The sequence below is a fragment of the Manacus candei genome, unplaced genomic scaffold (assembly GCF_025592945.1).
Source record: "Manacus candei isolate 608988 ecotype Guabito, Panama unplaced genomic scaffold, ASM2559294v1 h1tg000053l, whole genome shotgun sequence".
Lineage (NCBI taxonomy): Eukaryota > Metazoa > Chordata > Aves > Passeriformes > Pipridae > Manacus > Manacus candei.
The window spans coordinates 4,466,812-4,492,791 of record NW_026138101.1 but is presented as its reverse complement, the minus strand read 5'-3'; the positions used below and the strand labels follow the sequence as shown (position 1 = coordinate 4,492,791).

The 25,980-nt window shown below is 55.4% G+C and overlaps 3 protein-coding genes and 1 long non-coding RNA gene across 9 annotated transcripts in view; 2 read left to right on the top strand and 2 right to left on the bottom strand.

Moving 5' to 3' along the window:
- ELMO3 (engulfment and cell motility 3) overlaps positions 1-3,078 on the bottom strand; it is an 8,147-nt gene extending 5,069 nt beyond the window's left edge. The window contains exons 1-8 of the mRNA XM_051801993.1: positions 2,905-3,078; positions 2,775-2,815; positions 2,600-2,672; positions 2,471-2,521; positions 1,786-1,955; positions 1,008-1,107; positions 752-903; positions 589-667 (exon numbers count right to left, since the gene is read on the bottom strand). Coding sequence (XP_051657953.1) covers positions 589-667; positions 752-903; positions 1,008-1,107; positions 1,786-1,955; positions 2,471-2,521; positions 2,600-2,672; positions 2,775-2,815; positions 2,905-2,982 — 744 coding nt within the window. The 5' untranslated portion in view covers positions 2,983-3,078. The remainder of the gene's footprint in view (positions 1-588; positions 668-751; positions 904-1,007; positions 1,108-1,785; positions 1,956-2,470; positions 2,522-2,599; positions 2,673-2,774; positions 2,816-2,904) is intronic.
- Positions 2,688-4,087, top strand: LOC127477549 (uncharacterized). Its single transcript, XR_007906980.1, has 2 exons — positions 2,688-2,854; positions 3,461-4,087. It is a non-coding gene; the product is annotated as an uncharacterized LOC127477549 (long non-coding RNA).
- On the bottom strand, positions 3,392-16,246 carry E2F4 (E2F transcription factor 4). 3 transcript variants are annotated; one of them, XM_051801995.1, is made up of 10 exons: positions 15,893-16,246; positions 13,970-14,079; positions 13,319-13,480; positions 12,795-12,838; positions 10,049-10,110; positions 9,627-9,912; positions 8,460-8,624; positions 7,493-7,540; positions 5,922-5,966; positions 3,392-5,598 (listed from the first exon to the last, which is right to left on the bottom strand). In XM_051801995.1, the coding sequence occupies exons 1-10, from the start codon at positions 16,229-16,231 to the stop codon at positions 5,483-5,485; spliced, it is 1,377 nt and encodes a 458-aa protein (XP_051657955.1). In that variant the 5' UTR covers positions 16,232-16,246; the 3' UTR covers positions 3,392-5,482. The 3 variants fall into 3 exon arrangements, with proteins under 3 accessions (XP_051657955.1, XP_051657956.1, XP_051657957.1); XM_051801996.1 differs by having other exon boundaries at positions 15,938-16,246; XM_051801997.1 differs by lacking the exon at positions 7,493-7,540.
- Positions 16,196-25,980, top strand: EXOC3L1 (exocyst complex component 3 like 1). 4 transcript variants are annotated; one of them, XM_051801991.1, is made up of 14 exons: positions 16,196-17,210; positions 18,196-18,356; positions 19,578-19,604; positions 19,716-19,797; positions 20,114-20,774; positions 20,961-21,078; positions 21,254-21,379; positions 21,497-21,597; positions 21,743-21,853; positions 21,989-22,118; positions 23,141-23,263; positions 23,595-23,750; positions 24,151-24,275; positions 24,746-25,980. In XM_051801991.1, exons 1-14 carry the CDS (start codon positions 17,168-17,170, stop codon positions 24,930-24,932), a joined length of 2,151 nt encoding a protein of 716 aa, XP_051657951.1. In that variant the 5' UTR covers positions 16,196-17,167; the 3' UTR covers positions 24,933-25,980. The 4 variants fall into 4 exon arrangements, with proteins under 4 accessions (XP_051657951.1, XP_051657949.1, XP_051657950.1 ...); XM_051801989.1 differs by having other exon boundaries at positions 19,578-19,797; XM_051801990.1 differs by lacking the exon at positions 24,746-25,980 and adding an exon at positions 24,423-24,628 and having other exon boundaries at positions 19,578-19,797.

Sequence of the window (25,980 nt, the reverse complement as noted above, 5' to 3'; positions counted from 1 at the left end):
AAAAGGCTGTGAGATGTGCTCAGCACACCACTGTTTCCTCCTCTCAAAAAAAGCTGGTGTTCCCACTGTCAACCCGATTCCCTGCTTAGTTTAGCTTTGGGCCACAGGCAAGGTGGGAACAGAAAGGACCTGGCAGTCTCAAGAGTGACACCAGCGAGCAGGAGACCTGTTTCCATCTTCCACTGCCCTGGAACCAGGACGAGCCCACCCCAATGGGGCTCAAACAGATCCTCCTACCAGGCTGCCAGGACAGGTTGTGTCAGCCAAGAAGAGGCAGAATGAGGACACTGACTTTAAACGTGTCTGGGCATCTCTTGCAGCCCTGCCATCCCAAAGAACACAAACCCCACAGCAGAGGACCCAGATGCCCAAGGTCCCATCACAGGGGAGGCCCCCACCACGACAGCTCAGACGTGCCAGGCACTGGGGCTGGGCCATCACAGCCACTGTGCCACCACCAGCTGTGACACTTCTGCCATTTGAGGCAGAACTAGTGACAGCTGAGGGCTCTCAGCAGAGCACCCCGGTGACAGGGGAGCTGTGAGTGCCTGGCTCTGCAAGGCCACCACCCTGCCTGGTGCCACTCACCCGCCGCTCGGCGTCGGTCGCCGTCAGCAGCAGCGCGATGAGCAGGGCCATGGCCTTCAGCTGCAGCTCGGCATTTGTCCTGCGGGAGGAAGAGGAGGAACACTGTGAGAACCACCAGCTCCGAGGGTGGGGGCGAACGGTGCTCTGGCCTCTCTCCACTTACACCTGCAGGTGGGTGAGAAGACGATCCAACGTCACTTCTTTTTTGACCAGCTCAAAGAGGAGGCGACTGGTAGGCACCATGTTCTCCAGGATAGACAAGGAGAGCTGCTGGATGGATGCATCCACCGCATTCATATTGACATAACTCATTATCTACGAGAGACAAAACCATCCGTCGAGGGCAGGCTGAGCCTGGGGGACGAGGACAATGAGGAATACCAAGAGTACAGGCTGTGGAGGCTGCAGAAGGTGCTTACCTTCTTGATGAAGACTGTACTAAGATTTTCCCAGGAAACAAAATCATGCTCCATCAGCTCTGTGAAGGCTTTCAGGGTGTGAGCCAGCATCTCCCCTGTACTGTAGGGACAGATGAACGAAGGTAGTGAGGAGAAGAAAGGAAAGAGACTGTTGGGTTAGAAATGACTCTCACTTAGTCATCCCAGGAAGTCAGGGCAGGGGAAGTTCAATAGTTGGAAAGCTGCATTACCATGGTACAAAGATCACTGCAGGCAAATTACCCCATATCCCTCCCTGTGGTTCTAAGAAACATATGCTGCACTGCCTGGTTTTAGGCTCTACATTCTCTGTGTGACAGGAGCTCAGAGGAGATGCACCACCACATCCTGAACAAGTCACACAGACACTCCTATTTGGCAACTGGGTTTTTCTTGAACTGCCTGAAAATCTCTGGCAGCTAAAACCTCAGGACAGAGGGTTTATTTGGGGTGGCAGGAATGAGCAGCAGCGGAGGCCAAGATGATCACAGGAGGTTTCCTGGTAGCAAAACCCGTGAGGCTACAGATGACCCAGCCAGCAAAGGGATGGGAGGTTCAAGTCTGGGCACATTCACAAGGAGTCAGGACCACATATCCCTGGGGACCTTCCCCTGGCTGCCAGCATGCAGGGACACAGCCACAGTGCAGGCATCAACAAGTCAGGAACACGAAGAGAGTCCACTCCAACACCCAGCTTGGAGCTCATGCAGCATTAGCAAGGCAGAAGAAAAGTCAAAGAAGGTCGTGTCCTGATACTCACTCGTTCCCTTCTTCCACAATAGAGTAAATCTGTTTCAAGCCATTCCTGCTGATGAACTCTTGAGCAAAGGTAACATCCTGGGAGAGGCTTGCAAGCTTCTTCAGTGAGTCAGTCTTCACATCCACATTCTTGCTCTGGATCCCGCTGTACAACCGCTCTGCTTCTTGGTCCTACCAGGAAGGAAAGAATCAAGCCAAAGGGGCTCATCAAAAGACAGTGAGAAGCTTGAAGAAGGCTGGAAGAGCTGAAGTGCAAGTTTTGGAAGGAGTCTCAGGCTAGAGCAGCCCCAGTGAGGAGCTGGACTGAGAGACAGAGCCATCAGAGCAGAGACCAGGAGGAGCTGAGGACGGAGGTCAAGCTGGCATGACACCAAGAACACTTGATGAGTTGGCCCGCGCGTCCAAAGCATCTCAAGATGATTTAGTTTCTCTTCAAACTCCCCCAAGCTCTGCCGAGGGAAAATGAAGGCTGAGCCATGTCTCCTGCCCGTGTTATTTCTGCTGGGTCTGAGGCACTGGAAGGAGCCACCACGAGCTCAAGTCACCGAGGGAGCCAGCGGCAGAGGGCTCGGAGCCTCGCACTGCCCCACCGCAGGGACACATCCCACCAGAGCACACAGCGCGGGAGGAGACGGGGGACACACACACACACACACACACACACACACACACACAGAGGGATGTACCGGGGAGGTGGTCAGCCGCAAAATGCTCCCGTTCTTAATCTCCCTGCGGTTCTGTAAGGAGAGAGGCACGGGTGAGCCGGCGAGCTCCGCGCCGGCGGGGCCGGGGGTGGCCGGGGGTGGCTGTCTCACCGACTCGGTGATGTAGGTCTGCCGCCCGTCCGCGTACTGCAGCGCGTAGTGCTCGGCGTTGGGCAGGCTCCACCTGCGGGCACGGGCGGCCGGTCACGGCCCCGGCACGGCCACAGCCGGCGGCCGTCGGGGCTGCCACGACCCGTCCGTGCCCGGCGGCGGGCGCGGTACTCACGCGTCGCAGACGTCCTTGAGCACCGCGGCGAGGGGCTTGGTCTGCGGGGCGAGAGCGCGGCCGTGAGCTGGGGCCGGGAGGTGAGGAGGGGGGCACCACCGGGAGGGGGTGCGGGAGCGCCGGGCGGTACCTGCTGGAGCTCGATGAGCTGCGGGATGGCTCCCACCATCTGGATGGCGATCTTCACCACGTCCTTGGGCGGCGGCATGGCTCCCGCCGGGGCTCCGCGCCGCCCCGCAGTTCCGGGTTGGTGCCGCCGCCGCCCCTCCCGCAGGGCCCGGCCCGGCCGCCGCACCGAGGCCTCTCCGCCACCACCACCCAGCCCCGAGCAGGCCCGGCCCCCTCACCTGAGCTGACGCGGGTTCGCCGGGACCCACCTCCGCTCCCGCCGCTCCCCCAGGGCACCCCATCCCACACAGGAGGCACACGCTTGGGGCGAGGGCGACAAACTCTGGAAAAGCTGTGTTGTTTTGTTATTGTGTTTTGCTTTTTTTTTTTTTAATTTTTTTTTTGCCGTTTATTCCCGTCAGAGGAACGCTCTGTACAAATACCGCGGGCGGTTTTTTTTTCCTTTCCTCGCCAAAAAAAAAAAAAAAAAAAAAAAAAAGAGAGAGAAGTATAAAAATAATCTTTATATATGAATCAAAAAGTTCATTTGCAACTGTAAATTTTTTTTTTTCCTCTAGGTGTTATCCTTTTCTGGACGTCGTCTAACTTGGCGGCGAACGTGAACGCTGGGAAGGGAGGGTGAGGGCCAGGCAGTATGCGAAGAGCTGGAGCTACACCAGAGCCAGGGAGCCTTGCTAATACACGTGCAGGACTGAGGGATTCTGGTCAGCTTCCATGTGGAGAGGGGAAGGTTCAGGGACTGGCTGCATGCAGGCTGGAAGTTCACCCCCCTGAGGGGTCCCACACCTCGGCTGTCTCACCAGCAGCAGCTCCCTGCTGCCAAACTGGAGCGTCCCATTGTTCCTCCCGCGTTCTTCGCGCTCTTCCTGAAGAGGCTGCTGGTGCTTTGGGGCTGCAGCAAGGAACAGTCCTTCCAGAGGAGTCCCATGTACAAAAGGATGGCCCGAGGAGCCACCTCAGGGACGCAGGTCCAAAGCACATACTCCTCTCACCTCTCCAGGCTCTTCTGACTTTACCTCCCTTAGTGCTGGTGCTGCAGCTGGTTGTGTGGGTCACAGGCAGTGAGCAGCTATGTGGAGAAATTAAACATCAGCTATTTAAGTGGATGGCTGGAAGCTACCTCTCTGCAAGAGCCCACCACGGCCTGGCCTGGCTCTCTCTTCGGCAGTTTGTGGAGCAGGAAAGGCAGGACAGCTGCTACCACCGTGGTGGCAGGAAGATGTGCAAAACTAAAGACACTCAAATACAGGATCTGACCGACACCCAAAGCTGGGACTTGCAAAATACGACACAAATCCATCAGCGCATTTTTACCTCCAACTAAACTGCACGGGGTCCGAGCCTGGTACCAGCTGATGATCCTAAAGAACCCAACAGCAGGCCTTCCATTACAAAGCAAGGAAGAAAATTTTGTGGAAAAACGGTGCAGAGAAAGCATCGCACTGGGTAAAGATCTGCCACAGGATCAGGGATTGGGAGCGTGGGTATGGACACTAGACGAGCAAATTCAAATATACAGAAAACCTGATCCTGAGAGAAGAAGGGAGGAGAAAAGCTCACTATTTGGACACCACCTACGTAACCTGTCACAGCAAAGTACTACTGAATTGTTACTGCTTGGTCGCCTTTCAGACAGTTGCAGGTTCAAGTGCAATGGTTGGAGAATACAGCTATTTGCAAATATGAGCAGGCTCTGATGTCCCTGGAGTACCTTACAGGCACCAGCTGGAGCAGTCTTATCCTTTCAGACATCTCTCCACTCGGACAAAAACAAAAATTAAAAAACAAACCATACTGGCACCTCTTCTTTAGCCCTGTAGAAACAGCACAGCTGCTGGACAAGGAGCTGGAGCCCTCGGGGTTGTGCATCAGCAGACTGGTGAAAGCAGAATCAGCATTCCTGCTGAAGCACAAGCAGGGAAAGGCTCAGCTCCTGGGTGCTACTAGGAGCACTCAGCTCCTGAGTCCCACTAGGAGGCACAGCTGGCTAAAAAAAGTGCTTTTTCTTGTAAAACGTACTAGCTTGGTCTGAAATCACTGGCAGAAATAGACACTTTGGTGCCATTCCCCCCGCCCCCTGATGCCTTTCAGAAACACAACTACCTCAATCCGAACCACTAACATGGAGAAATCTAACTAACAACCTCTGGGCTTGTGAACTGACCACGGTATTAGGGCTCCTTGTAGCAGCTGGTACCTAGGAGGTACAAAGTGCCTCTGGGAGTGCAGGAAAAACCAAGGCATGCAGATTGGAGGAAGCTCAGAGAGGCACGTGGGCAAACTCTACAGGTGAACTGGGAACACTCAAAACACGGAGCCTTTGAGGTGAGGCCCAGGATCCAGTGGAGAGCTGCAGGGGCCAAGCTGCACGTGCACCTTGCACGAGCACCAGAGGAAGAAGCAAGTTATGGGGAGGCTCCCAGCCTGCAAGTCCACATCTCTTGGTTCTGAGTCCATATGAGAGCATCTCTGAATTACTCAGCCATCGAGCTCTAGCACAAAAGGAATCCAAAAATAGACACTTTCCAAAGAGTTACAAAACAGTCTGTGTTTGCAGGGCTCACAGCTGCACTGAGAAGTCAGAGGTTGAGGACAGGCACATCAAAGAGGTCGCAGACGCCTTCGCTCTCATCCAGGTTGTAGATGTAGTCGTGATCTCCAGGTGGAGGGGAGAGGCGGAGCAAGGGAGCAAACACTGGGGAAAGAGAAGCCCAGGGTTGGTTACAAAACTCAGCACTGCCACCCCGAGCCAAGGGCTGCCAAAGGGCACCGAGCTGTGCAGCCACCTCACAGTAACAGCCAGTGAGGTTGCTTCAATCAGCCTTGCAGTACTAAAGAGACTCCTGGGTCTCACACCTCTCTCAGGGGCTGTCAGGACAGCGAGAACACAGTCTGTGTCCAGAGCCCAGAAAAGATGAGGGCAAGTCTGCAGTCTCAGGGCTGCCAGCTGGATAAAGTCACACAGCATTGTCTTCCTCCCGGGAAGGCCACACCATGGCAGGAGACTCTAAGACTCACCTTCAGATGACATCAGCTCTTCCAGCAGCTCAGAGTTCATACATTCTGGGGAAGAGACAAACATGGTAGCAAAACACTCTGCTCTCCTGATCTGCTTCTGGGTAGTTCCCCACCTTCCCAGGGTTCTCCCCACCCTTCTTATCCCTTCTCTGGCTAAGGCACAGTGTGTACAGAAGGCAGTGGTGAAAGGAAGCTTGGGCTTAAAACAGAGATAAAAGTAATTCCAACACAAAACACTATGAGAGAGCTCCAGCTCTTGCAGCTTAAACTGCACAGCCTTAAAGCAGCTGCCAGTGCCAGGGCAGCATCACTGGGATCACACAGGCTGCATGGAACATGCTGCAAGGACTGTCTCTCTGAGCTCTGTAGTGCTGTTTTTTTCCAGTCCTGAGTTCTGCCTCTGTAGCTGTTGATTCTGTTTTGTCCTTCACTCCTGGATCTTTATCTTCCCACTCTGAACTGGGAAGAATACTCCATAAAGCCACATACATTACCATAGACAGCAAACATCTCCTTTTTCAACGGAGTCCACATAGTCACACAGCACAGTTACTTTGGGTAAGCTAGGTCTTCTACATGGCTGGGGCTCTGCAGCAGTTTATGTCTCACACTGTGAACTCAGACTTACTTTTCAGATGTACTTAGACATCATCAAGGCTTCATCCACTACCTGCAGCAGCAGGTGCTGGGCAAGGAGGAAGGATGTTCTCCGGGCTGACTGCGGAGCCCAGGGCTCGCAGCACACAGATTGGAGGCTCACACGTGTGTGTGTTTGGGCTTGTGGGGTTTTTACACAAAGGCAGCACCTTCACAAAGCATCTGATAGAGCACAAAACTAGGGACAGCTGTACATCTCCTGTGACCACCACAAAAGTGCCTGTGTGTACTCAGCTCTGCTGAGCTGCGGGGGCTACAAAGTATTCCACCAGCACTGAAGGGAAATAAATGTGCAGATAAAAAGAGTTTCCTGGTTTAGCTTTATGTTAGACCAAATTCCTTAAACTTTCCTGCCCGTAGCCCAGCATCTCTCCCAGCATTAGGCAGCAACCCCTAGACATTCCTTGGGCAGAGTGAGAACTCCAAACACATGTAAGAGCATCCTTTCCTACTCTCCAAAATTACCAGCCCCACCAACACCACTGAGGGGTGTTTCAAAGAAAGAACACTATCTCCCTAGAATATTTGCTTGGATTAGTCTCAGGCAGGCTACAGCTGAAATGAGACTTAACAGGGATTTTTGTTTTCCACAGTACTGACAAGCTGAAGGAGGAGGGGAAGGCTGAGCACAGACAGAGTAGTGTCAGCATGGGGACAGGAGAGCCCTGTCAGCACATGGCAAGACAAGCTCTAACAGAGGTTGCTGGAAACATGGAGACAGAAAAATACGTCCAGAAACCAGTAATTTTAAAAGTGCCTAACTACAAGTAGAGGGCCAGCAGCCAGCAAGGACCACAAGCACCTTACAAAACCACATCCACAAAATAATCCAAAAGGGAGTGAGTCAAACAAACTGTCCCACTTCTGTGGGTAGATGGGCACACAGCAAAGCCGTGGTCAGGGAATGAACATACCTCTCATTGGATCAAACATCTCTGACAGCTCTTTGGGAAGTTCCAGTACTGCAAACACAACAAACCAGATGGTTTGGATCATTACATGAAGAGTCTGAAATGCTTTACAGCAGAATCATCCACAAACCTCCTGCACTCCTTACACACCCAAATCATCCTACGCCATCCAGAAATTCTGCTCCCACACTCCCTGTCAGATAATTTCTGCTGCAATGATAAGCAATAAAACACTTAAGCTCTACTACTTTAAGATAAATTTGTAGGAGCCCAGGGACACGAACATGTTATCACAGCCAGAAGCTCTGCAGTAACTGCCTGCCTGTAAACCTCACACGGTGTCAGCTTCCACACGCTGCCTCGATTCACCTCGTGTAAGAGGATGCTTTTATCTCCCTGGGCCAGCCTGCCATTTCCTGGCATAAAGCTCCAATGGTCCTTTTTTAAAGCCCATTTCACCTCACCAAGCACATTAGGGAGCTCCCCAAATATACACTGCAAGATCACTAAGAACAAAAGATCTAAGGACAGATGAAGCATTCCTGAGTAAAGGAGGAAAACAGAGACAAGAGCTATCCTAATACAGGAAAACTCTCCATGACTTACAAAGGGATCTCAGTGATGGTTGGAAATTCTATAGCTTCATGTGGTCTCCAAAACAGAACCTTACACTACAGAAAGGACTGAAAGGGAATAACCCTACACGTACCAGTAGAGATGTGTCATGTGGATGTCCCTCACAGATTTTCTAGTACTGATGTCAAAGAAAGCAGCAGGACACTAGACAAGACATCTCACCAGGTTCCCTGGCACCCTCACAGGGAAATGCCTACTCATCCTTGGCAGAGCCTGGCTGACAGCAGAACGGAGCTCAGCTCCTTCCTCCAGGCCCAGCAGCCTTTCCCTCACTCCATGATTTCCCTCGCTGCATGATTTTGGAGCAAGACATGAAACGAGGGGGCATACTCACTTCCCGTGGGGTCTGGCTTGATCGGCTCAAAGGAGGTAGAGGTGCTGGGCAGGACGGAGCTGCTATCCAGGGAGGCAGAGGACTGGAGCAGCTGTGCATCCAGCCCAGCTGGCTGGCTGTCGGAGTCGCCGCTGCCCTTGGACTCTGCCGCAGGGACATCGCACTCTGGAAAGAGCCACACACGGGAACGTCATCTCCCACCAGCCCCAAAGCAGCTGTGGCACAGGCTCAGCCCACGCTGGCAGTGCTGCCCAAGCACAGGGAGAAAGCTTCCTGCTTCCCTCCAGGCCCTGCTGCACTTCTGCTGGAGAGCAGTCCTGGCGGTGCCAGGCTGCACACGAGCCAAGCACGAGCTCTCTACAGCCTGGCAGCGATGAACAGCTCCACCAGGAGAAGCATGGCCAGTGCAGCCAGGGAAGTTATTATCCTCCTGCTTGGGGCTGAGGCTGCACTCGAAATACTGTGTCCAGCTCTGGCCACTGTCCAGTTCATGAAAGCTGTGGAAGATTCAGCTGAGGGCTACCAAGTTAGCCACGGGTCTAGGGCACATGGTCTGCAAGGAAGAGTGGAGAGAGCTGGGCTTGATCAGCCAGGTAAAGAGAAGTCTAAGGGTGACCTAACAGCAGCTTGAAGCTACCTGAATGGCAGTTACCAAATTTAAGAACTCAGTGGTGTCAAAAAATGTAACATGCACAACAGGTACAATATGAGCTCAAAGGATCCAAACTTCAGGATAAAGGAATTCACTGAGAAGGTGCTGCAGCCCTGAAAGGGCTCACCAGGGAAGGTGGGGATCTCCACCACTGAGGGCTTTCAAAATTTAGTGGACAAAGCCACAACCAACCTAATCTAGCATTTTTGACAACCTTTATTCAAACTGAAAGCTGAACTTGGGACTCACAATGACCCTTTTGCAAGCTCTTGCTCATCAATGAACCTGCATGATCTCCCCTACAGGCTGGCACTACCCCTCAAGCCAAGTGCCTCATTTCCCTGAACACCAGTCCCACTAACCAGGGCAAAAGGATGGGCTGCAGCAAAGGCAGAAGTGCCCCTTTGCCAGGAGCTGTCAACGCTGCACATCCGGCAGTGCCAGCCCCAAGTGGGACAAGGAACCCTCCTTTGCCAGCCACCAGCCTGTTCCTGCCTCCTCTAGCTCCCTCTCACCTGTGCCTGCGTTTTTCTGTGTGGGAGGGCCATGGTCCTGAGTGCTGGTGGGTGTTGGTGTGGAGGGCTGGGTGCTGCTGGGAACAGAGGCCTCCTGGAAGTGGGTGAGCGGTGGGATTGGTGTTTTCGAGGGTGCAGCTGCCTGGCACTGAATGAGGTCTTCAGGTGGAGGGACAGGGAGTACGACAGGAGGAGAGCTCCAAGTATCTTTGTTGACTAAGAGAACATCAATGGGACCACTCGTGCTCTTCAGATGGATCTGGTATTTCTTCTGCCCGTTTAGGGCCTGGGAAAAGTCAAAAGCAAAAAACACGGACATACATTAAAAGCCCTTTTCGAACAGAACATCAGTTTCCCACAGACAAGATGTACATGTGTGCACACACACACACCTGCCCCCTGCCCATGTGTTTGTCACTCACCTCAGGGATGGGCACCTCCAAACGTGTGCCAGATGGGGCTCTAATCACAAGGAGGGTGTCTCCTGTGAAAACAGACCAGTCAGTGCTCAGTGGGCACAAGCTGAGACCCTCCCCAAACCCCTCATCTCCTGGCAGTCCTCCAGGATTACATCTACACCCCAAGCACATCATACAGCTCCCAGTGTGCCAACAGCCCAGGGCACAAAGTTTCTCCCAGTGCAACCCCAAAGTTTTTCAGCAGTGTCCTTATCAGGACTATTCCTTTTCCTTGGAAGGGCTGGCTTCAATTCACTCCTAAGAATATCTGAATCCTAAGGGAAGTATCCTTCATTCTGCTGTCACAAGCTTTTGTATGTGAATTATAAACAAAACAGCTGGACTGCCAGTGGAGAGATGGGGTCAAAGCATGCTCAGGAGCCAGGCTGCCAACCTCAGGTTGGTGTACCAACACCTGAAACCAACACTCCCCAGTCCCTACTGGCAAGAGCTGCCTGGTGTTAGTTGTGCTGGACCCACCACAGAGCCCAGAATGTGTGGGGTTGGAAGCCAGGCTGACAGCATCCTTCCTTTCCAAGTCCTGCAGCTCCTTAAGACCTGTGCCCTGATAACCCAAGTCACAGGTGAGCAGCTCCCAGCCCAAATCTGGGTTTAGAGAAATGTGAACAGAGAAATACCAGCTCTGTGAACATCTGACATATTTAGATCAAGCAGCCTGCAGCTTTCACTTTGAATGTTTAAGCTTTAGGGTGGTTAATATTCACAGTTCACCAGTATTCTGCATTAAGCTTCACTTGATAATTAACACAGAAGATCCCTAGAGCGATGAGAGAGCGTGGAGAGCAGAAAAGCACATCCCTTAATTTCAGGCAGGCAACCAAAGGTCAGATCAGCAAAAGGTAAAGGGATTAAAAATAACATAGGATTTGTCAATTAGATGGGACTTGTTTAACAAATCTACTCTTAAGAAAAATGTAAGAGGCATAAAAAATGGATAGTAAAGCTCAGAGACACCAGCTTGAGCTTTAAGACCTGTTAGTCTCAAAGACAGGTGCTGGGCTTCTATCTGCCTTGACAGCCACATCCCAAATAATTTTACAAAACGGCTCACAGTGCATTTCCACTTCCTTTTTGAATCTGCAAGTGCAAAATGCATCACAGCAACAGATGGGAAAATTATATTTCCCAGTCACTAAAATCTAACATATTCTTACTTCTCTTTTTATTTTTTTTAATTAATCCAAGTAATGAATTTGTATTTGACAAGAGTCCAAGCATGGAAATCCTGGAGAAAGCAGGATCAATAGCAGTTGATTAGAAAAACCAGGATCTGAAATTCAGCCTGCACTACAGTTCAAGAACACGAGAGGTCCAACAAAGAATCTCTGTAAGACTCAGATGTTCAGGAGAGGAAAAAGCATCATGTAAGGCATATTCATAGAGGAGAACTGGACAGACAATGGAAAAACACGGACTAGCCCTCTGTTTTAGAGGGAATTCAGACCTGCCCTCAGTAAGATCTAATCTCTGCATATTTTGGTGAGGTCTGACCTCAGACACAAACCGGTTTACAAAAACCAGGTGCAATAAAATGCAAAACACTCAACCAGCCAAGCAATGAGCTGTCTGCTGGCCTCCAGTAAACTCTTCCAGGCTGCTACGAGTGATGTGGCCCCAAGCACTGTCAAACTGAAAACACAATCCCTGCCCCCAAAGGTGCTGCTTCAACCAGCAGCAGCAGTACAGCTGAGGGAGGGGGTGGTGCAGTTGTTACACCAGCGGGGACCTGAGCAGTGTAAAAGCTGGTGAACAAGGAAAGCACAAAGGCAAGAGATGACAAACAGAAGGGCTGATGAAGTGCAGGGTGAGAAGAGGGCTTGGAGGAGACAGGAGAGTCAGACAGGGGTGAGATTACGCGTGGCTGGGGGCGGTCAGGATGAACAGCTTCAATCTCTGCAGCAAGCAAGCAGATGCAGGTTGCCAGGTCAGGAGAGGTCGGGTGTCCACCGAAGCAGAAAGGAGCTGTGACTCTGCACCACTACAGCTGAGAAGAACAGTTTGGGTAGTGCAGGCTGCCCCAGTGCACGATGACCACCAGGGTTACTTTGGCCTTACATCTATCACTGAAATCAGCAACAGGAGAAACAAAAGACTCCGGTGGGTTTTCTTCACTCTTGCCCCAAAGAGACTGAATGTGAGACTTTTGATATGGGTCTCCACTCCAACTTTAGGAAAGCAGCACACAGGGGAGTGAGGGCAGGGCAAGTGCTGTGTTCCCTTCTGTCCTGTTCTTCTCTATCTCTTTCTTGCAGTCTTGTTGGCAGGGAAGATGATGCAGCTGAGGGACCACCTTTTATACTACTTCCCTGCTTACAGCCCAATTTCTACCATGCAATAAAATGTTTTCTATTATAAGAACATTGCCCACCCAAGCCCTTAAAATAAAGGATTTCTAACATAACACTCATACACCCACACAGTGACTCCCCAGCAAAAAGACTTCCTAGGAGCAACAGCTATATTCCTTTAAACACAAGTTAAAATACTGCCTGCCCCCTCTGACGGTGACAAGAAAGCTACAGTTCAGTGGTACACAAACCAGGATGGCATCAGAGCTCACTCTACATTTAACTTGATGCTGGGTAGCCTGTGGTATGCTGCCCCCTCTTCCCTGGAGAAAGGACAGCAACTGGGAGAGCCTGAGAGAAGTGCAGAGTCACATCTTTATCATGGAGCACCAATTCCTCACCTGTGAAGCACTTGCAGATGTCTTCATGTGTCACATATGCTAATGTTTCCAAGGTTAAGGAGAAAGGCTGCAGCTTCCTGCACAGACAGAGAGCTCAAAGGACACCTGACTTTTCCTTCATGAGCACAGGGAATGCCAGTCCCAGAGGTGTCTCCATGCCACACTGAAGTGATCTGCAGGTGAGGTCTGCAAGCTACGTGCTCGTCAGAGCTGACATCCTGAGATAGTTAAGCCACAAGAGCAGCTCTGCACGCAAGAAAGTGCCACCTGTGACTCAAAAAGAAGCACTTTCCTCACCATGGTAAACATTACAGTGTGTTTTGCTTCCACAAGACAGAGGAGAAGCTGTGCACTGCAGAGAAAGCAGCTTCCCAGGCTGAACAGTTACTCTAATTCCAAAGCCAGGCACTGCCTTCTGACTCTTGCAGTGCAGCTTCTCCAGCAGCAACAGCTCCCCACCAACCCAGCCCTCAGGTCCTTGCTTTCCAGTCCAGCAAGTGAACATGAGTTCACACAAAGGATATCGACTGTTCTGCATGTCTTCTGTAACGTTTTTGATGCTCTGCTGAACCCACATCTTCTGCTGCTCCAGCTCCTGCTCCCGCTGCTCCAGGTCCTCTATGTCTGCCTTCAGCTCGATCAGTTTGTGAGCTATTTCCCGTGTGTTGCAGCCAGGACCCACCCCTCTGGGCAAAGGAAAAAGGAGTGAGATGCATCAGCCTCTGGAGGCAACCACAACAGCCCCAACCTCTCAGAGATGTTTCCAGCCCCTTACTGCCACCCCTCACAACATCAAGGACAGGTTGCCTGGAAAGCCTCGTCTGTACCTGCTCTAGATCCTCACCTTCCAGAACACCAGTGTTTCTACAATACATTTTTCTACTTCCCACAGACCAGCAGGGCTCTTCCCCATCTCCAGTGCCATGACAGGTGTCTTTTCCAGCCCAAGGCACTGTAAATATTTAGTCTGTACCAAAATAACAGCTCTGCTGCAGGAGACATGCCGTACATATTTCAGCTTTCCTCACTGCTGCCGTCAGCACAGCCCAGCTGGGGGAAGCACAGGCACGGACCACTGAGGAACCTCCCTCTGCACAGGGCATTTTGACCCCGCTGTCACTCAGACCTGGACTGGAAGGGACCTGTGAACGATTTAGACCATCTCTGCCACTCACTTCCACTGGATACTGTTCTTGGATTTCTTCTCGATCAACCCGATGCCCTCCAGGACATTTGTGATATCGTAGATCCGTCGCTTCTGTCGCACAGCCAAGGTATCTGCAGCCTGCAAAAAAGGTTAGACACTTAACTCCACACTCTCAGTCATGCTGAGCTCCTTCCTGCCCGTCAGACCAATTCCTGGCCAAGTACTTCACTCCCCATCTCATACTTCTGCTGTTCCAGCGCTTCAAGTTACAGAGACATAACTTGTCACAATGTCATGGGACCACGGGAAGAAGTCACTCATCCTTCACCCCTTTTCTTACCCTGCAACCTCCCCACTAAACATAAACCAAGTTCCAGCCATCCTGCTTAGAGTGGATCCAAAAATCACCATTCCCCAGCAGCAAAGCAGTGCTAGAAAACACTAGTTCAGCAGCCTGAAAATTCAGTGCTCCTTCAGGGCAAAAGAGATGGGGATGGAAGGAGAATGCTGAGGGCTGTCTGCGTGACTGGCAACAGTTCTGTGAAATCAATATTCAAAAGGCCTTTTCTAAATCAGATCTGATGTTGCTTGATAGAGAACACTTTTTTGAAGAGGCACTTGAAAAGATACAATTTTTCCTCTGTTTAAAAGATAGGATGCCAGGTGGAGAGCAAGCATGAGCTGCCCTGGGGCTTCCCTGCCTTGCTCACACAGCTCTCCTCCCCTCAGGTTTTGGGACATAAAGAACTGCATCGTTTTCACTACCACGTGGCAACCTGGCACCAGCAAGAGTTAACGTGTGCATAGCCAGGACCAGCAAAGTCAGTGGCAGCAGCCAGAGCGGGTCAGCACAGGAACCACATCCCTCCTCACTCACCAGCAACGAGCCGGGACTTTGGAGACCCTGCACTGCACAGCTGAGCAAATCACAGTAACCAACATGAGCCCACTTAATGGACATCTGAAGCAGGAAAATATTGCCAAATCCAAAGAGACAACAATTTGGCACAGGCAAGGAGCCAGGAGACTCCTTCAGCCCCTGCACTGTTGGGGCTTTCTGGCACTTTGCTGCCTGTGAAGGGTCAGAGCACTTGCACACATGCCCATGTAAGAGGCACTTGTAGAAACCATAGCAAAGGAACTTCACTTATAGAAAAAACCTGGGATTGGTTACTTCCTCTAGGTGAAGATCTTAAAAAATGAAAAAGCAAGACGCATTCACAGAGCACTTCTCCACAGGCTAAAGGCATCGGGGACAACTTTGGCAGGTGAATGTGACCACGCTCCCCCTCCTGGTGTGTGCCGGGAGGTCTAAGCGCTGCAGGGAGGAACAGTTTCTATAGTTCTCGGAGGCTTTACAGGGCTGGATCATTATGGTGTCGCTGATCGAGCAGCACCTTGGTGAGGGGCAAGAGCGCAGAAGAGAACGAGGCAGTCAAACCGCGTTCCAAACGAAGCACACGAACACCTGCAACGCCAGGGAAGATTCCGGGGAGGGCAGAGCGGCTGGGACAGCCCGATGGGGTGGGGAGAAGGGCTCGGATGGAAGAGCAGGAGAGGTGTGAGGGCTGCACGGTTGGCAGCTCTGCCGCACCCCCGGGGACCCCGCCTTCCCTGCCCCTGGAACCACAGGACCGTCACGGTTGGAAAAGCCCTCCAAGACCATCGAGCCCGACCATTAGCCCGGCACCGCCAACCCCACCGCTAAACCCGTCCCCAAGCACCACATCCACACGTTTTCTGAACGCTTCCCGGCGCGGTGACCCCACCGCTGCCCCGGCCAGCCGGTTCCAGTGCTCGGCCACCCTTCCCGTGAAGAGTTTTTTCCTAGTAACCCAATCTAAACCACCTGCTGCACCGGGGCGCTGCCGTGCCCCGGGCTCCCCGTTCCAAACCCGCTCCGGTGCCGCCGGAGCCCCGCTCCCCCAGCAGCAGCTCCCCCCGGACCCACCCCCGGGGCGGCGGAGCCCTCGCCCCCCGCCGGCAGCCCCCGCACCAGCTTGAGGTCGAGCACGCCGTCCTTGGCCTCCTGCAGCAGCGACACGAACTTGGTGGTGAGCAGCCCCAGGCTCTTCTCGTGCCGGCTGGGCGCGCCCGCAGCCCCGCTGCCACCCCCGGGGGGCTGCGCCCCGCACTCCGCCATCTGCCCGCCGCCGGCTCCGGGGCCGCGCATCCGCTTCCGGGCCGCGGGGCTCCCCGGGAACCTCCGGGGCGGGGACGGGGCGGGGACGGGGGACTCCCCACCACCGCCTCCCGGGGCCCGGGGGTGGGTGCCTGGCGGTCCGGGCATCCCTCCGGCGCGGGGGTCCCCCCGGGGTGAAGCCGCGGGGTGCGCCCATCCCCTCGCCGTCCTGCGGTACCAAAGCCAAACCCCCGCCCTATGCCCGGCTCGCACCGCCCGGTGACAGGGGCGATTTGCTGCTCCGACACACCCGGGAGTCCTCCACGCTGGGAAGGAATCCTCCAGCCTGTGCCTCGTGGAAGGCCGTTTGTGGCAGGGGGATATCTCCAGGTCCATCCCCAGCCGTGGAGGGTCCATCCCCGCTTCCACGCCCTCTCGCCTTCGGGTCAGGCTGGCACAGTGGATCCTTTCCCGGCTGGTCCAGCCTTAGGGGGGTTCCCACTACGGATGGGCTGATGTCTGACAGGGGCACCCCGGCATCCCGCTGTCCTCCCCGAGCCAGCGCTGGGAGCACGGAGAGGGGCTGTGTGTCCGGGCGAACGGGGGTGCAGGGGAGGGCACGCAGGGTGTGACTTCCAGGACGAGAGCAAATAGCCTCAAGTTGAGGCTCCCCTCAGGAGTGGGTTAGATTGGATATTGGGAAAAATATCTTCACGGAAAGGGTGGTCAGGCACTGGAACAGGCTGGCCGGGGCAGTGGTGGAGTCGCCGTGCCTGGAGGTGTTCGAAAGGCGTGTGGATGTGTCACTTGGGAACCTGGTTTAGTGGTGGGTTTGTCGGTGCCGGGTTAACGGTTGGACTCGATGATCTTGGAGCGCTTTTCCAACCTAAACGATCCTATGGTCTCCACTCCCGAGCCCTGCGGCCGTCGCGGTGCTTTCCCGTGTCCCCCCCTCCCCTCCGCCCCCCGTTCCTGACGTCCTGAGCGCGGCTGCGGGAACACAATGGGGCCCTGAGGAGCGCGGCTGCTCCGGCTGAGGAAACGGCTGCCGGCTTCCTCCGCAGCCCTGCCCTGGCCCCCGCAGCTCCACACAGCCCGGACACCATGGGCATGTCTGCGGAGGACGAGCGCGCTGCCAGCCCCAGAGGTAACGGGGGTGATGCGCCCCGGGGAGCCGGCGAACTGGGCAGGGGAGGGATGCTACTGCTTGCAGCACATTCTGGGGGCTCTCCTGCCCTCTGCCTCACCAGACCCTGGACCTATTTTCTGTGCCGGGAGCTGGTGCCTTGTGTTCTTGGGTGGGGTGGAAGCCTGGCTGTGCTTCCCGATGGTGATATCTGCGCCGGGGGCAGCGCTGCTCCCTGCACATCTTATCCTCAAAGCTGCTGTCCTCCTCCGAAGCCCCCCGGACCTGAGGCTGCCGGTGGCTTCCCAGCAGAGCAGGAGCCTGGCTTGGCACTGGGTGACATCCCTGCGGGGCTGCAGGGAGTGGCTGGGGATGGGGTGGGGGGAGCGATTAAACTGTCCCCTCCTCGCTGGGGACAGGGACTGGTGTGTGACAACTGTGCTGGTTCTCAGCCCTCCGCTTTGGCCAGGAGGCCTTTGACATGGCTTAGGACCCTGTACCAAGGGGAACACTGGGCCCCCCACACTGTGGGTGCTTTTGGAAGCTCAGGAGCCTCCCATCCTCACCTTTGCCTGGTTCTCCTTTGTGGGAGAGCTGCCACCTCTCCATCCCTCCTGCTGACTCACTGCCAGAGTCTCAGCCCTGCTGGGGACTTCCCAGGTGGCATCAGACCCACTCAGACAACCCACCATTGTGTTTGGGGGAGCAATGGGGATGTGTGCTTGGCCTGGGGACGGCCTGGGGACAGCCTGGGGACTCAACTGGCAGGCTGAGTCACAGTTTCCCAGGGCAGCCTTCTCACTGCCACAGCCACTGTGACAGTACAGGTCTGTAGCTGTGGCACCTTGCAGGGCCCTTCTGGAAGTACCCGCTTGGTGCCATCCTGTCCAGCTTCCCACATCGGGGTGTGCTTCGAAGTCTGCTGGCAGCAGCTTCCCTCCTCCGGCCTCAGGGGCTCTTCCTGCCCCACTTCGTTGTGCTCACTGACCCCTGGCTTCATCCCCAGACGAGGAGTGGCCGGAAGCAGAGAAGGCTGAGAAGCTGGCGAGAGGAGCCGCTCTGAAATGGGCTTCAGGGGTGTTTTACCGCCCCGAGAAACTGGAGGGGCTCGGGCATTACCGGAGCCGAGAGACACAGAGGAACAGCTCCATCCAGTCCCGGCTGAAGGTGGGTGTTTGCCACAGCCCAGCACATGGACACCCGCAGCCTCACCGCCTCTCCAGGCAGGGATCTCAGCCAGGGTGCCCTCTTCTGCGTTGAATCATCTTTCTGTCCACTTTGGGCAAAATCTTTTCCTTTGGCTGGCGCTTTGTGGGGGAAATGGCAATTGTTTTGGAGAAAAGATCTGGTAACCCCCACCTGCTGCCCTATTCTCAGGCAGTGTCTGAAGTGTTAAAACGAGTCTCCCATGTTTCTGACCATCCTTCAAAATAAAACACCGAGGGGGTTCAGCACATCCCACGTGCAGGAGTCAGCACTCCCCATCACTGCCCCATCCCAGCACCAAAGGCTGCCCTTCCTCACAGCTGGGAGGAGGCACAGAGCTCCAACCTGCCCCTGCCTTCTGGTCCCCACACGGGAAATTCCATTTCTACACGTCTGCAAGGGCTGTTCCAGTCCCCCTGCCCAACTTCCTTCCTCAGAGTGACCTTTTTACATGACCCAAGGAATGACTGACCCTGGACCCAATCTGTCTGAGCACTGCAGCCTTCTCCTGATTATTTTGGAGATGGTTTCTCCTACTCTTAAGTGTGGTTGAATTATCCACGAGGCAACTTGTTTTAAGTGATGTGGCCTCAGAGAAAGCAACTTGTTTCTGGTGATACTGGGTAGAAGGACAGTGGCACCAGGAGATGGGCATTAAATGGGTGGATAATAGGGTGTGAAGATGTACCAGTGCCCCTGCAGGGCTGGAAATAATGGAAATCCCTTTTGGAGGAGGGTTTTTACAGCCACTGAGGTACTTCAAGCCATCCATATGCCTGGGATGGTACACACAAGGGCCCTGTGGCCTTCTGCTGTTTTGCAGCAGCAAAGTAGTATTTTTAAAGGAGACATCTAGTTACTGCTCATCCTGTGCTCTTGGTCACCCCAAAGTGATGCCCTTCTCCCACCTCATGCACAACAGTCATTGCCCCTCACCCCACCCCCTATGAGCCATTCCTGTTGCTGGAGGGGGTTCCTAGAAGCTGGGTGTGCAGTGGAGTGGGGCTGTCACAGAAGGTCCAAGAGATGTGATGGTCTGAGGTTGTGATGACAGGGGCAGGTGCGACCTTGTGGGGCTGGGAGGGTGCCTGCAACACAGACTGTGCAGGGCCAGGACAGTGTGGGAGTCCTCCTGCCTTCTGGGGCTGCTCCACTGCCCCTCCATCCTCTTTTGCTCCCCAGTCAACCGTCCAGTCCTACCTGGAGGGGGTGAGTGCAGGGCTGGAGCAGCTGCGGTCGGCAGCGCAGGAGGTGCAGAGCGTGTGCCAGGACCTGGGGGCTGCACGCTGGGCCCTGCTGGACAGCGCTGACCACTTCCAGGGCCTGCAGCAGATGAGGGCGCTGGTGGAGAAGCACGTCCAGCTGGCCTCCGTGGTCCAGGTGCTGCCACAGATCTTCTCGGGTAAGGCACTGGCCCAGTCCTGTTGGATTTGGGCTGGAAGGCAGAGGGGAGAATTTCAGTCCAACCATGGGCTCCGTGCAGGGCTGGCAGCAAAGCTTGAGCAGGTCGCTCTGGCTTTGCCTGTTGGGTTTGGAAAGTCTCCATGGATGGAGATTTCACTGCCTCCCCAGGGCCTGATCCAGCACGGTGTTCCCAGAGCCCCAGACCTCAGACCCTTCCCCTCACTGTCTCCCTGATAAGCTGCACCCACGTCCCTGGTGCAAACCCCCTTCGCCCCCCGCGCTGAGTCCTGGCATCTCTCCTCCCTCTCCCACAGTGCAGGAGGTTTTTTCCCATACCCTGCAGCTGCTCCACGGGCAGCGCCTGCTGGAGGCCCACGCGGAGCTCATGATGGTGGAGCACCTCCGGGATGACATCCTCTCCCAGCTGCACCTCCGCGGGCTCTCCAGTGCCCAGACAACCGTGCTGTCCTACTTCAGCGGCCTGCAGCAGCTCAACGAGACCCTGGCCAAGCAGCTGTGGGACATCGTGGGCAGCAGCCTGCGGCTGGTGCGGGAGGACCCCGTCCTGTTTGTCACCGCTGTAAGGATCATCGAGCGGGAGGAGAAAATAGATGATACTCTGCTCCTGGAGGCCACCTTCCTGCCCCCTGGCCGCCCAAAGGGCTGGAGGCAGAAGTTCTACCATGTCCTCCAGGACACCATCACGGGGCCCCGCTTCTGCGCTGCTCACGTGGACGCTGAGGGGCCGGGGCTGGCCAGGCACCTGGCAGCGCTGCAGAAGGACATCGTGTCTGAGCTGCGTGTGGTGAAGGACCTGATGGTCCAGTGTGTCCCAGCTCACTACAACATCCTCAGTGTCTGCACTACCACCTACCACCAGGCCCTCACCAGCCACCTGCAGGAGATCCTCCGGGAGGACCTGGACAAACAGGGGCTCTTCCTCCTCCTCGAATGGGCGCTCCACGTGTACCACAGGTCAGCACCAAGCCTGGCACCAACAAAGCAGGGGTTGTTGTGGAGAGCTGGGTCGTTCACCGGCACATGGGTGGGTTGGGAGAGTGGCTCTGGCTACCAGGGGATGACCAATAGGAGGACAGAGGGACAGGTAGGATATCTGGAAAACACAGGTCTTCCCAGCCCTGATCCACCTCTGCCTTCCAGCCCAGAGATGATGGGTCACCCTGACCTTCTCCCAGAAGTGGATGTTTCTGCTCTGGGTCCCTTGATGTCCCCTGAGCTTGTGGATCAGACAGAGAGGAGATATGTGGTGAAAGTCAAGGTGAGTGGAGCAGGGACCCCAGTGACCACCACTGAGCCAAGCATCTGCTCTGACAGCAGCCCCAGACCATGAGCCTGTGGGACGAGGCCCAGGACTCACTGCTGTGCTGTGTTGGGTCTCAAGGGAAATGGTTCTTGACTTCTTGGGCCTCCTGTGGTGGGTGTCCATCCCGCAGGCCAGCGTGCTAGAGTGGATGCAGAGGACCCTAGAGGTGGAGTTCAAGGAATGGTTCAGGGAAGAGGAACCTGAGACAGACCACCAGGGATTCTTCCAGTCAGCCCTGCCTGTCATTGTCATGCAGGTGGGTCCCCAGCACCACGGGTGCAGCTGGAGCACGGCCATGCTAAGAGCTCCCAAAAAGAGGGCCATGGCCTGCAGGCTCTCCCTGACTCACCCCCACTCTCCTCTTCTGCTGCAGATGCTGAATGAGAACATCCAGGTAGCTTCCTTGATCAATGACTCTCTGCAGCAGAAGGTTTACAACATGGCCTTGGAGGAGCTCGAGGCATTTCTGGGCCGGTTAGTGGAGCCCCTCACAACCCTGCCCGTCCTCACAGACCCTGGGGTTGTGGGAGGTCCACGTGCCCCCAGAAGCCTCCCAGCTCCGTGTCCTTGTGGCAGGACTGCTCTGCCTGCCCGTCACAGTCTCCTCTCTGTGTCACAGCCTGCGGGAAGCCCTGGTGCAGTGCGGGAAGGAGCACCAGCAGGACCGGGCCGTGCCCAAGTACTATGTCTCCTACCTCCTGGCCATGCTCAACAACAACCTGGCTCTCAGGTAACCTGCACCAGCACCGTGTAGCTTTTGTAGTAAGCCACCACCCCTAGGGAAGCCACATACTCCCTGTCCTCCTGCAGGACCACTGTCCCCACTGTGTTCCCAGGCTACCTGTACCTCTCCTTTCTCTTGTAGCAACTCTGTCTCCTCCCTGCACCCCAACACTGCCCACAGAGAAGTCCCTGCATCCCTCCGGGCTGCTCTAGACAGGATGCAGAAGAAAGCCTGCCAGCTGCTGCTGGAGGAGCTGCTCCTGGACCTGCAGGTATGTTTGTCCACAGCACTGAGCCTGACAGGGCTGCAACAAACCTGGCCCCAGCAAGAACAGCCCTACAGCAACACCCCAGACATGAGTTATTCCTGCCAGGGATCCCTGCCATGTGCTCCATACCCTGCTATCATCCTGCAGACATCTCTGCCAGCCTGGCTCCCAGGCCTTGATAAACCACCCCATGTCTGTCACCAGCCAGCACTGCCCCATATCACTGGGGCAGATGGTTTGTGGCCCCCAAATCACCAACAGACAGAGACCAGGAGCCAGGCCCCCCCAGGCTGCCTCATGCTCCTTCTTACGGCTGTTTCATGGCAGAAAACCAGCTGAGGAGCGGAGATGTCCGTGTGGAGGATACAAATCCATGTGCAACTGCCCAAGTCGTTTCCTGCCAGTGTAGTCAAATTTAGCTTTCCTGGAGTCTGGACCAAAAATCTAGAATAATTAACAACATTGCTATTTAGGGCTCGAATGCCATGAAAACAAAGGAAGAGCCAAAGGGTGAAGAGCTTGCCGGCAGTGGCCGGGGCCCCAGCAGAGACAGAGGGAATGTGCGCCTGCAGGCAGGAAGACAGGCAAGGACAGCAGGGTAGGAGTTGGAAATCAAAGCCCTCAGCCAAAAACATGCTATGTCTACACAAGGGAAGTGGGGAAGAGTGGAAATTAAAAATAAAATCACAGCAAGACAGGCCAAAAGCGAGTGTGTGAGGAGCAGCTTGCTGCCTACACAGGTGCTGCACTGTGACCCAGATAAAGCCCCCAAATGGGCTTCTTAGGGTGTCAGGGAGGGACAGCCCCAGGGGGTTTCCATAGTTTCTTAACCTAGACCACTCTTCTGTTTTTATACTGAGTTTTGTCTGGCAGCAGGGGCTTGGGGCTTTTGCAAGGCAAAGTGGCCGTGCTGCCAGGCAGCAGGTGGGCACCAGCTGAGGGTGTTGTGCCATCCTGAGCTGGCAGCTGCTGCGGGAGTGATGTGACAATGCAGGGCACAGACACGGCTCCTCCGCTTCTTTCAGCCCCTCTGCCTGCAGCTGCCCTCCCGCAAGTGGCTCTCCGGGTCCCAGCTCGTCGGCAGCATGTGTGAAGTGATTGACAAGTATGCAAAGCACTTCTCCCGCGTCAGGAAACCCATCTTCACGGTACTGCTCTTGGAACGGCTGCTTGTCTGTAGGGCAGGGAGGCTGGGCAGTTGGGTGCCATGCTGGGGTGCAGGGTGTGGGAGATTCAGTCACTGCTGGGTTTGCCAGAGAGCCTGTGTCCTCCAGAGCAGGCCAGAGAGCACCACCACACAGAGGTGTTCAGGGTTTCCCCCCAGTCTGGCTGTTTTCTCTGTGCCTTCAGCCAAGGGTCTTCCCAGCAGGTCGTCCATGGCTTGGTGTTGTATCCAGCCCTTTTCCTCTTTGCCTTTCCCTGGGGAACTGGGGTCTGACACGCAGGCAGTGCCAGCACTGACAGCTCTCCCCTGCCCAGCTCCTGCTGATGGAGAGCGAGCTGCTGGTGGCCAGCCAGTACCTGCGGGCACTCATGCAGAGGAAGATGGTGTGCAAGAGTGAGGAGGAGCGGGGCCAGCTCTGCGACCGCCTGCTGCAGGACACCACACAGCTCCGGGAGCTCTTCTGTGGCCTGGTGAGAGGGGCCTGGGTGTGCTGGGGAGCCGGGGCTGTGCCACAGCAGGGGACAATCACCCAGCGAGGTCGGTTAAAGGAGCTCACAGCTCACCCCCATCACCCTCCTGCAAGTGGGGTGGGTACATCAGCCCACAAACAAGACGTGGCTGTTACACTCGGGTGGTTGTGAGGCCAAGATGGGAGGAACTGGCTGGATTAGGGACTTGGGGGACCATCACCTTGCCCAGCAGGGATTTGTGAGGCTGCACAGCAGCCCCTGGTGGGTGGGACGTGCTCAGTGGGAAGAAAAGAGCTGCAGAGAACCAGGTCCCCACGTGGGCACTGGGGACCCAGCTGTGTCTCACCAGCCACTGTGGTGACCTCCCCTGGGTCTCACGCCTGGCTGCTTTCCCTCCCAGGGCCTGGATCAGAGCCAGCAGAGCCTGGAGGCCGTCTTTGCTCTGCGGGAGCTGATCTGCCTCAAAGACCCAGCACTACTCAGCCTGGAGGTGCTGGGCTTCATCACCAAGTACCCTGATGCCAGGTAAGGTACCTCCTGCGAGAGGGGGAAGGTGGGAGTCCATCCAGGAAAGCCAGTCTGGGGCTGGACCCTGTGAGGTGACATGACAGTGCAGAGCAGGCAGAAACCTGAGCCTTTTCCCCCTTCTCCCTGAGGTTTCCTTTTCTCAAGCTCCAGATTTGAGGTGTTCCTGCAAAGCCCCGAGGGCAAAGAGGTAAAGGAAAAAGGAGTTCTGCTGTGGCAGTCACGTGTCTGGTGCCCAAATAAAGCGCGAGAAATGACAAAACACCAAATTGGAAATGTCAAAACCAAATTCACGTTGTTTGGGGTGTTATTTTCAGGCAAATTTTAAAGTTTACCTGCTGCAAAGTACAGGCTCTCCCCTGGCCTCAGCTTGGCTTCTCCGGATCATGGGAGGTTTGTGGGACACAAGCACTGTGGATGGTGGGGTGGGCCAGCAGCTCGCCCTGACTCACCTCTTGCTCTCTGCCCAGCGACGAGCACATCTCCACCTTGCTGGACCTCCGGGGTGACGTCTCCAAGGAAGTGCGGCACGTGGTGCTGGAAATGATGGCTCAGCACCCCCAGGTCCTGCCCGAGGGCTACCGGCCCATCTTCAGCACCATCCTGGTGCCTGTGCCAGAGCTGCCCTTCTGCCTTCGCAAGGGCAAGTGTGCCTGACACTGCCCCTCAGCCAGCTCCCCCTGCCCACTGCCCCGGCACAGGGACAGACCACGGGGGCATCTCTGCAGCTGCACGGGGGGGACGGAGGTGACACGTGGCATCCCCTGCACGCAGCACCTTGTCCTGTGTTGGGGACAGTCTGGGTATGTGCCATCCTCCTCTGGTCCTGCCTCACTGAGCAGACTGTCCCCTGCAAGCACCAGTGCTGGGATACCTGGATCAGGGGAAATCCAGCCTGCAGCTGTTTTGCTGGCCTGCTGGCACAGTGACTGAGGGCTGCTCAGGCCTGGCCTGTTGCCTGCAGGAGGAAGAGATGTTGCAGAGCAGACAAGAGTTTGCAGCTGGGGCAAATCCATGTCTCCATGGGGCTGTAGGGATATTTGGGTTTCTCCAAGTCTCCAGACAGCTCCCTGAGGCAGCAGGTCCAGGCCATGGAGCCTGCTACCATCCCAGCTTCCAGGCAGACTGGAGTCTTACCGGGAGCAGGCTGGCAGGAGGGTTTTAGGCACAGGAGGTCTTCTGGGCTCAGCCCCGAGGTCAGGTGTTGCTACTCCAGCCTGGGCCCTGCATGTCTGGTGGAGAGCAGCTCAGCCAGCTCATCATGGCTCATGGGCATGGAGAAGGGTACCAGGTGGTCTCCCTGCCCTGGGCAGTGCCATCAGCTCTGAGTTCCTACTCACCTGCCAGACTTCCTGGCTCTGGCTCATTTGCCAGTGTCCAAAACAGGACTGGAATCCAAGGCTCTCCACCTGCTGTGTCTGCTCTGTTGAGCATCCTCCTGCTCCAAGGTTCCTCTGTGATGTGCAGCAATGCCCTGAGCACTGGCTCTCCCTCCATCCTCTGCTGCTGCCCGGCCCTTGGCTGTCTCTTCCCCAGGTGCCATGAGGAGATCAGGAGCAGCCTGTGTCTCCACCTACATCCTTGTGCCCAGCCCCTGCAGCGCCCTGGGAGACCTCCACACTCTGCCACGCTTCCTGCCCTGGAGTGGGCTGCATCCTGCTGTCCTTGTGTGGAACCACTGCTGGAAATAAAGGCCTGAACTGTG

Bases quoted from the DNA above. Each gene is read 5' to 3' on its own strand.
- E2F4 (XM_051801995.1), bottom strand. From the start codon at position 16,231: ATGCCCGGACCGCCAGGCACCCACCCCCGGGCCCCGGGAGGCGGTGGT. The intron at 8,625-9,626 runs GTGAGAGGGAGC...GGCTCTTTCCAG, and splicing joins ACAGAAAAACGCAGGCACAG to AGTGCGATGTCCCTGCGGCA. The intron at 5,967-7,492 runs GTATGTTCATTC...TCTCTTCCCCAG, and splicing joins GATGTTTGATCCAATGAGAG to AATGTATGAACTCTGAGCTG.
- EXOC3L1 (XM_051801989.1), top strand. From the start codon at position 17,168: ATGGGCATGTCTGCGGAGGACGAGCGCGCTGCCAGCCCCAGAG. The intron at 19,798-20,113 runs GTAAGGCACTGG...CCTCTCCCACAG, and splicing joins GCTGCCACAGATCTTCTCGG to TGCAGGAGGTTTTTTCCCAT. The intron at 21,598-21,742 runs GTTAGTGGAGCC...TCTGTGTCACAG, and splicing joins CTCGAGGCATTTCTGGGCCG to CCTGCGGGAAGCCCTGGTGC.